Source organism: Pecten maximus, chromosome 11 (assembly GCF_902652985.1).
Source record: "Pecten maximus chromosome 11, xPecMax1.1, whole genome shotgun sequence".
Classification (NCBI taxonomy): Eukaryota; Metazoa; Mollusca; class Bivalvia; order Pectinida; family Pectinidae; genus Pecten; species Pecten maximus.
In genome coordinates, this window is record NC_047025.1 from 5,733,354 (window position 1) to 5,747,461 (window position 14,108).

The 14,108-nt window shown below is 37.4% G+C and overlaps 1 protein-coding gene across 1 annotated transcript in view; it reads right to left on the reverse strand.

The window, feature by feature from the left end:
* The window catches only part of LOC117337437 (protein-glutamine gamma-glutamyltransferase K-like), a 48,451-nt gene extending 34,583 nt beyond the window's left edge, over positions 1–13,868 (reverse strand). Inside the window, exons 1-2 of the mRNA XM_033898421.1 lie at positions 13,694–13,868; positions 646–758 (exon numbers count right to left, since the gene is read on the reverse strand). Coding sequence (XP_033754312.1) covers positions 646–758; positions 13,694–13,776 — 196 coding nt within the window. The 5' untranslated portion in view covers positions 13,777–13,868. The remainder of the gene's footprint in view (positions 1–645; positions 759–13,693) is intronic.
* Positions 13,869–14,108: the final 240 nt, after the last annotated feature.

Consider the following 14,108-nt stretch of genomic DNA (forward strand, 5'->3'; position numbering starts at 1 on the left):
GATTTAAGACTTTGTCAGAACATTTAATTCCAATGACTTTCACAACACATTTAAGACTTTGATGAGCAAACCATTTTTTTTTCTTCTTTTTTCTTTTCTTTCAGAAACTGTTAAATAATGCATCATGTATGACTCAGAGCATTTTGGTATTCAGGAAGTATCAGATTTCATCACATGTGATGTTAAACCAATATAACACTGTTTTCCCAGTAGGATATTTGCCATATGTCATGACCTCGGGGCCTCTTAGTTATTGAAAAGAAGTTGTTTTTTCAACTTTTCAAATTTGAAATTGGAGAGAAAATGTCAAGCAAACATTAACCTTATGTCTGCAAAACCCATCAGGGCTGAAAATAGTGACTAATTTGGTAGCCATGGTGCCTTAGATTTACCAATGGCGACCTGTTATTTAAGAAATAATTAATGATGATTCGTGTATTGTTGCAGGATATACAATGAGGACGAGGTTATTTTGCAATTAAATTAATAACGAAGGCCGCAGGCCTGAGTTATTAATTAAAATTGCAAAATATCCGAGCTCGAGTAAGATTTTTTTCCCAAATCTGTACTAGATGGCCTATTTTTCCATGCGTAAGGCTAAATTTGTTTTAATTACTCTCAGTAGTTCTAGAAGGGTAGTCTTACGTTTTTCCTCCACCTCTAAAACCTTGAATTTTGCCTTAAAATCATCATCGGACAGAGTTTTGACCCTTCCTTCGGTTTCCTTGGAAAGCCTGCTCTGCCTTTTTGCACGGGATCTGAAAGAGAAAACATTTTAAAACATGAGAAATCTGTATAAATCAGAAATCTATTCTGTATCAGACATGCTATTTCCACTGCATGTGATCACAACAGCAGTCTGAGTTCGGTAGTATTAGTAAATAACCACACCTGCAGATACAGTACAACTTCTGAAAATCGATCCCTCTCAAAACCGATCACCTCGTGATAATGATCGAAATGGCGATGTACGGAATCGTTCCTTCTTTATTATAGCAATAAAAATCTTTCCAATTCTTATTCCCCTGAATTCCAAATACCAAACCGGTTAAAATTTACGCAAAATTACTTCTGTAAATCGGCCTTACCTGAGCGAACATTACAGGTATCTGGTCTACCAACCACAACAGTGATCATTGTCCTGAGCTTTAAATTGTCTTGTGACATACTCGTGTACGTAGCAGGTAAATGGTACATAACACCTTCGCAAAGACGAGCATTATGATTAATTTGTGTTAAAATGGTCAAGTTGAAACCATGCATGCATCATCGAAGTGATACGGGCTGTAAACCATCAAAAAGATGGAGTTTCCCATCTAATTTGAATGATGCCTGTATTTTTGCTGCGGAAAAAATTGGTACGCGATAAGGAAGCTGATAGATTATTTTAAAATGCAATCTCAACATCCTAAATAAAATCGGCAGGAACTGGTTAATGTTTGAAATTATTGTTCGTATTTTCATTTGTAAAACCGTTCTAACTTGGAAGTGAAAAAGATACCCTTCATCAAGCACAGAACTGAGAAGTGTATATAATGCGATGACAGCATTGCGAGGTTATAAGTGAAATTATATGATTATGGCATACGTTTGCAATCGGTAACTGACCTTATTCAATTAGTTTGATTTTTTATAAATTCTTCATTCTATGTATTGATAAACATCCATAATATTAACACTGCTTCAAAGATTCGATACCTCAACCCATCAATATTCTCCCTGGCTCCTGACAGTTCAAAATGGACCACTTCTCCAAACCGAACCCTCTCCAAACCGAACCCTCTCCAAACTGGCCAAAAATCCATGTACCATGCATGATCAGTATAGGGAAATTCCACTGTACATACATACAAATATATATATAGCTCCCTCTGGAAATTACAGTATATAGAGGGGCCGTCGTGCCGAGTGGTTAAGGTGTCCCGACACTTTATCACTAGCCCTCCACCTCTGGGTTCCGAGTTCGAAACCTACGTGGGGCAGTTGCCAGGTACTGACTGTAGGCCGGTGGTTTTTCTCCGGGTACTCCGGCTTTCCTCCACCTCCAAACCTGGCATGTCCTTAAATGACCCTGGCTGTTAATAGGACGTTAAACAAAACAAGAGGCCCATGGGCCTTAACGGTCACCTGAGATTTGAAATATTTCAGTTAATCTAATTGACCCTTTTTAGCCCCACCCATCAGTCCCTTTGGTCTGTCAGGGCCAACATGTGCACAGCATTAGCTGTCATCCAATGCTGATAATGTTAAGAAAGTTAGAATGAATCAAACAATTAAATGATTGTCAAAAATGTGATTTCCCTATATAAACTATTGTAAAGTCTACCCCCTCCCCAGGGGTGAACGCGAGATCCCAGGGTCATGAAATCCACAATTTCGGTAAAGCATGATAAGACCCTTCTATCATTTAAAAGTATTTGATTCTATCTTATATAGGTATTGAGAAGAAGATTTTTTAAATTTCAGTCAATTTGACCCTTTTTGGCCCTGCCCATCAGCCCCTGGGGGTTAGTCAGGGCCAACATGTTCATACAATCAAACTGTTATCCCATGCTGATAATGTTAACCAGGTTAGAATGAATTCCAATAGAAATCCAACAAATCATAGTCAAAAATGTGATTTCCCTATATAAACTATAGTAAAGTTTACCCCCTCCCCAGGGGCAAACGTGAAACCCCAGGGTCATGAAATTCACAATTTTGGTAAAGCACCATAAGATCCTTCCATCTATGAAAAGTATTTGATTCAACCATATCTGAGAGTTGAGAAGAAGATTTTTGAAGTTTTAGTCAATTTGACCGTTTTTGACCCCATCCCTCAGGCCCCTTGGGGGTGGGGACCATATATATAATTCACAATTTTGGTTGACCTTCAGCCATAGAAGCCTTCTGCCAAATTTCATTGAATTTGGTGTAGCGGTTTTGAAGAAGAAGTCGAAAATGTAAATTGTTTATCATGTATGCAATTGTTATCATAATGCAAATATCAGCACCAGAGCATTCTCTTTGAGCATACTGGGTATTGCTAATTAAAAGCAATGCATGTCTACTACCATGCCCCAGCTAAAAATAGTTACAATGACCTTGACCTGAAATCCCCGAAACTTCAAGTAGTATGAGATGTTGTAGTCCTTTATCATTGTGTGAAGTTTGATCAAAATCCCTCGAGGAATGAAACTGCTGGAGTGCAGAAAGACTTTGGCTTTATGCACATATACTTGGTTTGTTTTGTTTAACGTCCTATTAACAGCCAGGGTCATTTAAGGACGTGCCAGGTTTGAGAGGTGAAGGAAAGCCTGAGTACCCAGATAAAACCACCGGCCTACGGTCAGTACCTAGCAACTGCCCCACATAGGTTTCGAACTCGCAACCCAGAGGTGGAGGGCTAGTTATAAAGTGTCGGGAACACCTTAACCACTTGGCTACCACGGCCCCATGTACATATACATATATATACAAGACAGACATATTATAATCCACCTGGATTCACCAATAGAAGTTGAAACATAAATTGTTTACAAAAAAATAAACAAAAGACAATCCATGACAAAAGGCAATCACAATAGCTATATAAGTCACTTGAAGGCTTCATCTAACAAAGGGGAAGATTTGATTTCAGATATATGGAAAATAATTTAATAATATTTTTTTCTTACTCCTTCCTATTTTACTATACAGAGCAACCCGCTTATTTGCATAGCCCTTTTTCCATGACAAAATATGCAAATAACCGGAGTATTCGTATAGGCGGAGTTGGGTTTTTGCCCCTCTTATACACTATGTAGATCGTCAGGTAGGTACTCAAAACGGGCGCTATATGATTGTTTACGTTATTTGCATTAAAAACATCTTTAAAAAAAACATTATTTAAAATATAAGAGTAAATACGAAATAAATGGGTTGTTATTCTTTGTAAATGTACAAATATTTGCATATACATTTGTACTTCATCGTTTACTACTTGTCCCTCCGAGTCTGTGGGTCCGAAAACTATGTAACTAGTGAGTCATGACTACTTAAATTTTGAAAGTATGAATACTCCAGATATTGATAATAGTGTTTTCCCTCCAAAATATATGTACACCCCCGCATTCACTAAACAAACTGCCATAAATTCTCAATACTCAAGGTTTTAAACATTTAAACCTGAACTCTGACTTAATACTACAGTTCCTCACAATAGTCTAGACGTTGTGCTCCAATAGTTTTCAACTTTTTATACGTTAGCATTTGAATTTCTATTCATTAACTGACAGGAAACCAAGACAAACCCCTGGCTTTTAAAACACGGAAAAGATACACTCGATCTTTACAAAATTGAATTTCCTGCAATCATTATATAAAAGTATTATTATAGGCTATATCTCTGTGCACAAGTGCAATCTGGAATATGTGCCTAAAATAAAACTTTTCAAATCTGCTGAAAGTTTAGATAATTTAACAAAATTATAAGATAACGTCCAATTCCTATATTTACAGTTGGGTTTACTGATGCTGCTTGTAATAGTATAGGGACTGAATTTTTACCTGAAGGGGGACAAAAAAGCAACTGGCTTGTTGGAATAGCCTACAAGCCTACTTGTCCACCAGAAAATCTACTGGTCAGACCAGCGGACCAGTTGATACGCAACTCTACTCACTAAACCTCTGGACGAAGGGAACTAAATAATTTTATATAAACTGAGGGTCTAGGAGCAGAAGGGCATGGCCCAATAGGGGAAATAGAGGTGAATTTTTAATAGTGTTCAGACTTTCTCAAGATTCAAGAATTATGATAAAAGTTTGGTCTGAAGCATTCTGGGGATATGAGAAACAGGGCAAAATTTTAAAATCTGTCTTGTTGATGGGCCTGAGGTTTGGTTTGGCTTGGTTTATTTTGTTTAACGTCCTATTAACAGCTAAGGTCATTTAAGGACAGCCTCCTGTACGTGCGACATGCATGCGTGTGGTGAGTGCGTATGTGTGTTTTGGGAGGCTGCGGTATGTTTGTGTTAAGTCTCCTTGTGATAGGCGGAGCTTTTGCCGTTTTATAGTGCTACCTCACTGAAGCATACTGCCGAAGACACCCAGCAGGACACCCCACCCGGTCACATTATACTGACAACGGTCGAACCAGTCGTCTCACTCCTAATATGCTGAGCGCTAAGCAGGAGTAGCAACTACCATTTTTAAAGACTCTGGTATGTCTCGGCTAGGGGACAGAACCCAAAGCCTTCCTCATAGGGGCAAACGCTCAACTAAAGGCCAAAATGAGGCATTGTCAAGGGAGACATTAGGAAGAAGAAAGTTGTTAAGAAAGAAGAGAAAAGATAAGATCCCAAATTTAGTTGCCTCTTACGGTCATGCAATGGGGGCAGGAGGTACAATTCTTATGCCCTAGGGGCCTGGGGGTAGACAGGTGGGTCCCTATAGAGTAAAACAGAGGTTCTGCAATTTTAAGATGTTTATTCTATGGGAATTTAATCCGATTACGATGTCATAAAATCGTTTGGGTAACGGAAATTCCCGAATCAAACCACATGTAGCAGGAGGCCGCCATTTGCATGAATAATGGCTCAGCGACTCCTGTCGAACTGGGTCAGTGGGGCATCTAAACCACCCAAGCATGTTAACAGTGATACAACACCACAGGCGACTGACACAAACGATCACACCTCGGGGAAAAACGAAGAGGGCTAAGAAATTCCAATCGAAATGGTTTTCAGAATTTACTTGGTTAAAATGTAACGATGATGGCGTAATGTTTTGTATTCATTGCGAAGAGGCCAGTGGCAGCAGAAAAACGTTATCAGCGAACGCCTTTGTAAAAGGGTCAACAACCTTTGAATGTTTATTGAATACAATATGCGACACTGTGAAAGTGAGAGAGAGCACAACAAAGTTATTGCAAGAGCTTCAAGTCTGATGGCCGAGAAGCAAAGAAAAATCTAAGTATGTGCCTGTTTGTTGCAGTGTCGAAAAACGTTGTTATCTTGGATAAAATACTGCTGAAAATAATAAAAAAATAACAACAACACATTTTCATTTTATTTTGTTTTAATTCAAATATTAATTCACAAATTTCAGAATAGGCATGAAATAGGTGCATGGTCATAGCTGCATAAAATTCAAAATCACTCAAACTTTGTACCCCCTGAATTTGTCAGTGTACCCCCTGATACACAGATGTACCCCCAAAAAACATTTGAAAGGGTACATGTACCCCCAGTCAAAAAAAGTAGTGGGCATGCTGCATTGTGTGTTGGACCATATGGCATAAACATCTGAATCAGGTGGACTAAGAATTTTGGTCCTTGCATGCACCCATACATTTTTTTCATTGTTTCTCATCATATTTTTTTCTACTGACCTGGGGGTCATGATAGGTCAGTTGGTTAGAGTTCCAGCCATGTAATCTCAGGTGAAGATTTAATGTTTTCCGCGTTTCGGAGTATAGCGGAAAATAATTGTCCTATAGTTTCGGTATTCGGATGTTTCCGTGAGTTGTTTGTTATTTTGCGTTAGCCAATGAGGGCTCGACGTGTTGTCCGCACGTGCGGTAGTGCATGTATAGGGGAGTTATCAGGCATTCTAGTCGTGGACTCCCAACATTAGCGGTCATCAAAATTTTCGAATTAATTTTATATTAGTTTTAATTAGTTCAGAATACGTTAGCAGTTTTTCCATAGGTATTTTTTTTTTTTAGAAATCCAACATCTGAGTCTTAAGCCTTAAGGGTTGGTACACCTCCTGCTTCACCTATTAAGGTTTTCAGGTTGGGTGTCTTGCTTGGCTCATTCCAATTTTTTTGCTAATTCATTTTTACGCGGAGGTCTGAGTGTAATGCAAGCGTTTTAATGGGTCAGATGGAGAGAGTGAAAAGGGAAATAGTTGTATTGATATTTTGTAGTGTTGCATATAATTATGCTAAAACTGTAATAAATGCCGGGTGTTCCGCTAAAGTCCACTCTGGCTCGCTGTATATTATGTTGGTGTTGTTTATAGATGGAGCGAAGTATATAGAGGACTTGAGGTGAATGGTTCAACACCTTGTACCCGTGTCAGTTTGTATTTTGGGAAACTGAGAAACAGGCCGGTCTTTGCTGTCGTGGTTGTGTCCTTGGGCAAGACACTTCAACTGAATAGCTCTGGATGGCATGCGACAAGCTTTGTTTTGTTTTTGTTTAACGTCCTATTAACAGCCAGGGTCTTTTAAGGATGTGCCAGGTTTTGGAGGTGGAAGAAAGCCGGAGTACCCAGAGAAAAACAACGGGCCTATGGTCAGTACCTGTCAACTGGCCCACGTAGGTTTTAGACTCGCAGCCCGGAGTGGAGGGCTAGTGATCAAGTGTCGGTACACCTTAACCACTTGGCTACCACGGCCCCATGTACATGTACATATATATACAAGACAGACTGAGAGGATCAAAACATATCATAATCTACCTGGATTCACCGATAGAAGTTGAAACATAAATTGTTTACAAAAAAATAAACAAAGAACAATCCATGACAAAAGGCAATCACAATAGCTATATAGGTCACTTGAAGACTTCATCTAACAAAGGGGAAGATATAATTTCACATATGGAAAATAATTTAATAGAATTTTTTGATATTTTTTTCTTACTCCTTCCTATTTTACTATATATATGTAACTAGTGAGTCACGACTACTTAAATTTTGAAAGTATGAATACTCGAGAAATTTATATTGATATTAAATAGTGTTTTCCCTCCAAAATGTATATGTACACCCCCGCATTCACTAAACAAACTGCCATAAATTCTCATTACTCAAGGTTTTAAACATTAAACCTGCACTCTGACTTAATACTACAGTTCCTCACAATAGTCTAGACGTTGTGCTTCAATATTTTTTAACTTTTTATACGTTAGCATTTGAATTTCTATTCATTAACTGACAGGAAACGAAAACAAACCCCTGGCTTTCAAAACACGGAAAAAATACACTCGGTCTTTACAAAATTGAATTTCCTGCAATCTTTATATACTGTACAGACCAAATCAGATTAAATTCCCATAGAATAAACATCTTAAAATTGCAGAACCTGTTTTACTCTATTGGGCCCCAACTGTCTGCCCCCAGACCCACACCAAAGTTTAGTTCCATCAACAAGAAAGATTTTTAAAATCTGCCCTGTTTCTCTTCACCCCAGAATGCTTCAGACCAAACTTTTATCATAATCCTTTAATCCTAAGAAAGTCAAAAGGCTATTAAAAATTCACCTCTATTTCCCCTTTTGGGCCAAGCCCCTTTGCTCCTAGACCTTCAGTTTATATCAATTTATTGAGTTCCCTTCGCCCAGGGGTCTAGTGGATAGCTGTGTATCAGTGAAAATATCATATTTTTCACTAGTGAAAATATCACTTTTGCTGATTTGACCAATCAAATTAATGATTACAAAATACCAAAATTATTGACCAATCAGAAAGCCCGACATATGTCAGCACCTGGACAGGGGGAACTACTGTTTTTGTTTACAAATTATTGCTGTAGGCCTAGTTAGCATACGGGGTAGGTTGTTTGTTGATAAAAAATGTAATAAACAGAATATCTTACAGTGTATTCAGTAATACCAAATATATTTCACTCGTGTAGCTAATATTTTGATATTTTTCACTCGTGCTGCGCACTCGTGAAAAATATCAAAATATTAGCCCCACTCGTGAAATATATTTGGTATTACTGAAAACACTGTTAGATATCCTCTATTTCTTAATATCACTTACAATATGGCATCTACTGTATTTAAAAATATTTTAATTCTTTATCATGTTAGACTAATAAAACAATATTGGGTACTTTATGATGAAAATCACTGCACAAAAACAATTTTATGTCAGTAAAATGTCGCTGTGCTAAATCTCCCACTTTGAACGATCCCTTTGTGGGAGATCTCGCACTTTGGCATCTAGAGGGTGGCAACCCTGCAATTCCCTATACTGTTACTACCATCATCAGTAACCCAATTGTAAATATAGGAATCAGATGTTATCTTATAATTTTGTTAAACTTTCAGCAGATTGAAAAGTTTTATTTTAGGCACAAAATTTTCCAGATTGCATGCGTGCGCAGATAGCCTTTAAATTCAAAATACTCCAGACCACCTTAAACTTAAACAGTTCCCACGTTTTTCTTTATTCCACCCCTGAGAGATGCTCCATCAAATTCAATATGAAAATTTTTAGGCATTCTGGACGAGTAGCCTTTTGAAGGAAACATTAACAGATAGAAAATGTATGCTGGACCTGTCAATGCGCTTAATTGCTAATAATAAGCATGTCAAAACTTTTATAATTTTTTAATTTAATTTTAATTTTAATTTTTTATAATTACAGCTGTAATGCAATGGCAAAATTTGTACAAATAAGTAACTTTCATAAGTGAATTCGTGCTAGGGGGCCATGATAGGTCAGTTGGTGAGAGTGTCGGCCATGTAATCTAAGGTGAAGATTTCAGGTGCATAGTTTGACATTCCCTACCCGTGTCAGTTTGTATTTTGTGAAACGGAAAAATATGCCAGATTGTGCTGTCCTGGTTGTGTCCTAGCATGGCAAGACACTTCAACCACCTTCTTGTATGTTGTTCAGTGAAGTAGTCACCAACTACTACAAGGAAACCATGCATCAAAATGCCCCTTGCTGTTCACGGGGCGATAAACCCATGGCCAACAAACAGAAAAACAAACTGATATGGTGAATTGATAAAATGCAACTTTGTTTTTTCCAATCCGCCCAATAAAACAAAGTTTAACATGTAAAATTAGGAGGACTATCAAAGATCATCTACATAAAATATATCTAACCTTCTATGAAATAGTGATAACACACTTCTGGTGTCAAAATCATGGAGAGCTTGTTCCAATTACTCTCAAATTGGTATATAAACAACTTTTTGTTTGTTTTTTGTTTAACGTCCTTTTAACAGCCAGGGTCATTTAAGGACGTGCCAGGTTTTGGAGGTGGAGGAAAGCCGGAGTACCCGGAGAAAAACCACCGGCCTACGGTCAGTACCTGGCAACTGCCCCACGTAGGTTTCGAACTATAAACAACTATATGCAGCAACCCAGGGATACAGTGTACATAAAATTTGAAATAAAAAATTTGAGAATGGTCCATGCATGCTATACAATCTTTCAGGGTCAAAAAGATGGCCAAAGATTGTCTATCATTCTTTTCCTAATCAAAAATTCTAGAAAGATGTCAAATGGACCTGTATCACCCATGTGACCTTGAATATGAGTCAAGAGCATTTTCTTTTTCGCAAATTTTTGTAGAGTATCCTCTCTGGAACCTATGAGATACCATACATATTTTGATCCTCAGCTAAGTTTTTCAGTTAGTAAGAAGTCATTTAAACATTTTAACAAACTTAATTGATCCCTGTGACCTTAAATACAGGTCAAGGTCATTTCCTTTCACAAGTTTTGTCAGATCATAGATGTAAGAAACCAACACAGAATCAAATACAGTCGAATCTGTATTAAGCGACCACTCAAGGGAAGTTGAAAAATGGTCTCTTAATGGAGAGTGGTCTCTTAATAGAGATGGTATCTTAAATTTAATAAATGTTCATAAGCTTTTTATTCGCTTTATAAATTGGCAATAATGATTTATAATATATATGAAAAATGAACCACCACTTTGAATAAAACAAAACATTTTTTTTTTTTTTGTGTATTTTTTTTTTTAATAATTATTACTGTGCTAATTTTTCATCACTATATGTATTTTTGAAATTCTTTCAGCATAGCAAAATACATCGATTTAACATGAGAAATATATTTCATTGGTTAATCAGATTACTTTCAAATTATTTATATATATTTTTTTTAATTCCTGAAATCTTGGTCCGGATTTCCGCTCCGATTATTATTTACGTTCCTGCATTTCCTACTTTAAAATCGACGACTTTTTCACTGGCAAATATCTGTTTTAATGTCTCAAAAAAGATAACAAATCACGATTTAACAGTAAGTTAACTGTTTATGCATTCCTTCATTGTTATATTTCGCATGCAAATTGATATATCGTATATAAAACGTCTGAAAATCGTCAGAATTCCAGACGGTCACTTCGCTTCATCTCCCGTCCTTTTGCACGAAAAGTAAAACTACTTGGGTGTTATTAAGGCGAAAATGGTAATATAAGGCATTTTGGAGACTTCTGGTCGCTTATTGGAGAGTTATTTTTGTCACGGGAACGAAAAATTGTGGTCGCTGGTCGCGTCAACAGAGGATCGCTTAATAGAGTTAAAATATATAGCGAAAACGCTCGGGAGGAATTGAAATGGTCGCTTAGAACAGAGGGTCACTAAATAGAGATGGTCGTTTGGACAGATTCGACTGTACCTTGATTCTAGGCCATTATATTTAAGTTGATCAGATGAAGTTGTTCAGGTGTTTTCAGAAAAATGACTCCAGTGACCTTGGATATATGTCAAGGTTATTTCTTTCCATAAACCTTCTTTGTGAGAAATAGCAATCACAAACTTCAATTGTCAAAATCCAAGATGGCTGCCTGTCGGCCATGTTGTTTTCCGACTGGTCCCAAGATGCAATATGCATAACTAGGGACCAAGGGCAACCTACATATGAAATTTCAGAAAATTCCTTCAGTACTTTCTGAGAAATGGCGATAGCAATCTTCAATTGTCAAAATCCAAGATGGCTACCTTTCCACAATGTTGTTTTCCGATTAGTCCTAAAATGCAATATGCATAACTACAGACCATGGGGAACCTACATATGAAATATCAGAAAGATCCCATCAGTATTTTCTGAGAAAGAGCGATAGCAAACTTCAATTGTCAAAATCGAAGATGGCTGCCTGTCGGCCATGTTGTTTTCCGATTGGTCCCAAAATGCAATATACATAACAACGGACCAAGGGGAACATGCATATGAAATTTGAGAAAGATCCCTTCAGGACTTTCTCAGAAATAGCGATAACAAGAATTGTCCTTTGCCCAATAATGCTCCAGGCCAAATTTTATCAAAATCCATTTAGTTGATCAGGACTAGTAGGAATTTCAATCATTCATCTCAATTTCCCCTATTAGGCCCCAACCTTCTGGTCCCAAGGGAGCGACAACATCCTTGTATTCATCATTAATTCTCCTTTGCCCAATAATGTTCCATAGCAAATTTAATCAAAATACATTCAGGTGATCAGGACTAGTAGGGATTTAAACAATTTAAATAAATTTCTCCTATTGGGCCCCACTCCTCTGGACCCAATGGAGCCACATCCTCCTTTTATACAACATTAGTTCTCCTTTTCCCCAATAATGCTCTAGGATAAATTTCATCAATATCCAATCAAGTGTTCAGGACTAGTAGGGATTTAATGTTGACGGAAGGATAGACAGACATATCTAGACAGGCCAGGTGAGCTAAAAATTTGCAAAATCCAAGATGGCCACCTTACAGCCATTTTTCCCCAATCAGACTCAAAATTAAATAGGCACAACTAGGGACCAAGAGAAACCTACAGATGAAGTTTGATAAATATCTTTGCAGGACTTCTCAAGAAATAATGACAGCAAACTTCAACTGACAAAATCCTGGATGGCCACCTCTCCGCCATTTCAATTTCCTGATCAGGTTTAATCTTGAACTAAGGACCAAAGGGAACCTACAAATCAAGTTTGAGAAATATCCTTCCAGCACTTCTCAAGAAATAGTGATAATAAACTTCAGCTGCCAAAACAAAGATGGCTACCTGTCAGCCATTTTGTTTTCAGTTCAGACTCAAGTTTGAAAAGACACAATAAAGAACAAAGCAGAACCTGTATATCAAGTTTTAGAAATATCCTTCCAGTACTTCTCAAGAAATAGGGATACAAAATTTAAACTGACAATATCCAAAATGACTACCATTTTGTTTTATTCATGTATATGAAATTTGAAAAGAATCATTTAAGTACCTCTAATATTGATAACAAATGTAATTTACAATGGACAGACCAAGACTGTCTGTACGGACAGATGGACCGATAGTTGTGGGACGGATCATGGACTATGGACAAAGACAACTTTTCTGAACCTTCAGTACTTTGATTTTTTCGTCCCATGCCTCGCATTATTACACTTATATTTTATAACAAAACAACTACTACTTGGCTATCGACAAGGCGGTTAATTCTACTGTTATTAATTTTGTGTTTCGTTTGTAACATTTTACTGAACTTTACCGGGAAATAATTTCCTAGTGGCTGAGTACCGGAAATAGCCTATTAATTTTATAAAGCATCCCATGGCTGTGAAACATCTAATGCAAAGTGCAGGAAACCCCCAGAGTCAGTCATTTCTTTATAAAAAGAAAATATTTTAATATTGAACTCGTAATAGACAAAACACTTATATGATCAACTTGTTTCATTAATGGATAGACTCGGTATGTGTAGCGTCTATATTAAAAATACACACATGAGTGACCTTGTAAGTAGACAGTAGCCGGCCCGACAGTAGTACATACACACACATATATATATATACTCATTATATGCAACATTTGTGTACTAACACGTGTTGTTTTTTTTATATTCGAATGAAAGGTCATAAAAGGTTTTAAAATGGGATGAAATCCAAGTAACGGGCACACCCGCCGGTGCAGTTGCATACTGTGCACAAATGAAAGGTTGCGTACCGGTACCCCGAATCAAGGAAGTTAATTATATGATATATTACCTGGTCATTCGAAAACTGTATCGTCCTCGTTTTACCACTGGACGACATCCGTCTTCACCGGCATCTCGAGATCTTCTTGGCATTTTTTATGCTGAACAAACCTGCACGATTGTTGATAATCTTCTTCAGGCTCAGAAGGCACAAGTGTTGTCCGCGACCTACTGCTACTGACGCGTCCTCGTTCCGCGAGAGTAAATTTCTTGGATGGCTGAACACATCCGCACACCGGCAGGTTGTGTACGTACTCGGGAGTCGATCAACAAGTTACTGGAGCACGTTGCAAACTTGTTTCTAGATTTTAAATTAGATGTGCTATTTATATTTTCGCCAGCAATTAACTGTAATTTGCAGCTTGTTTTCACAAAGACGTGATTTTTTTTTTCTAACGAGACTCACAATTATTTTGAAAAGGTAC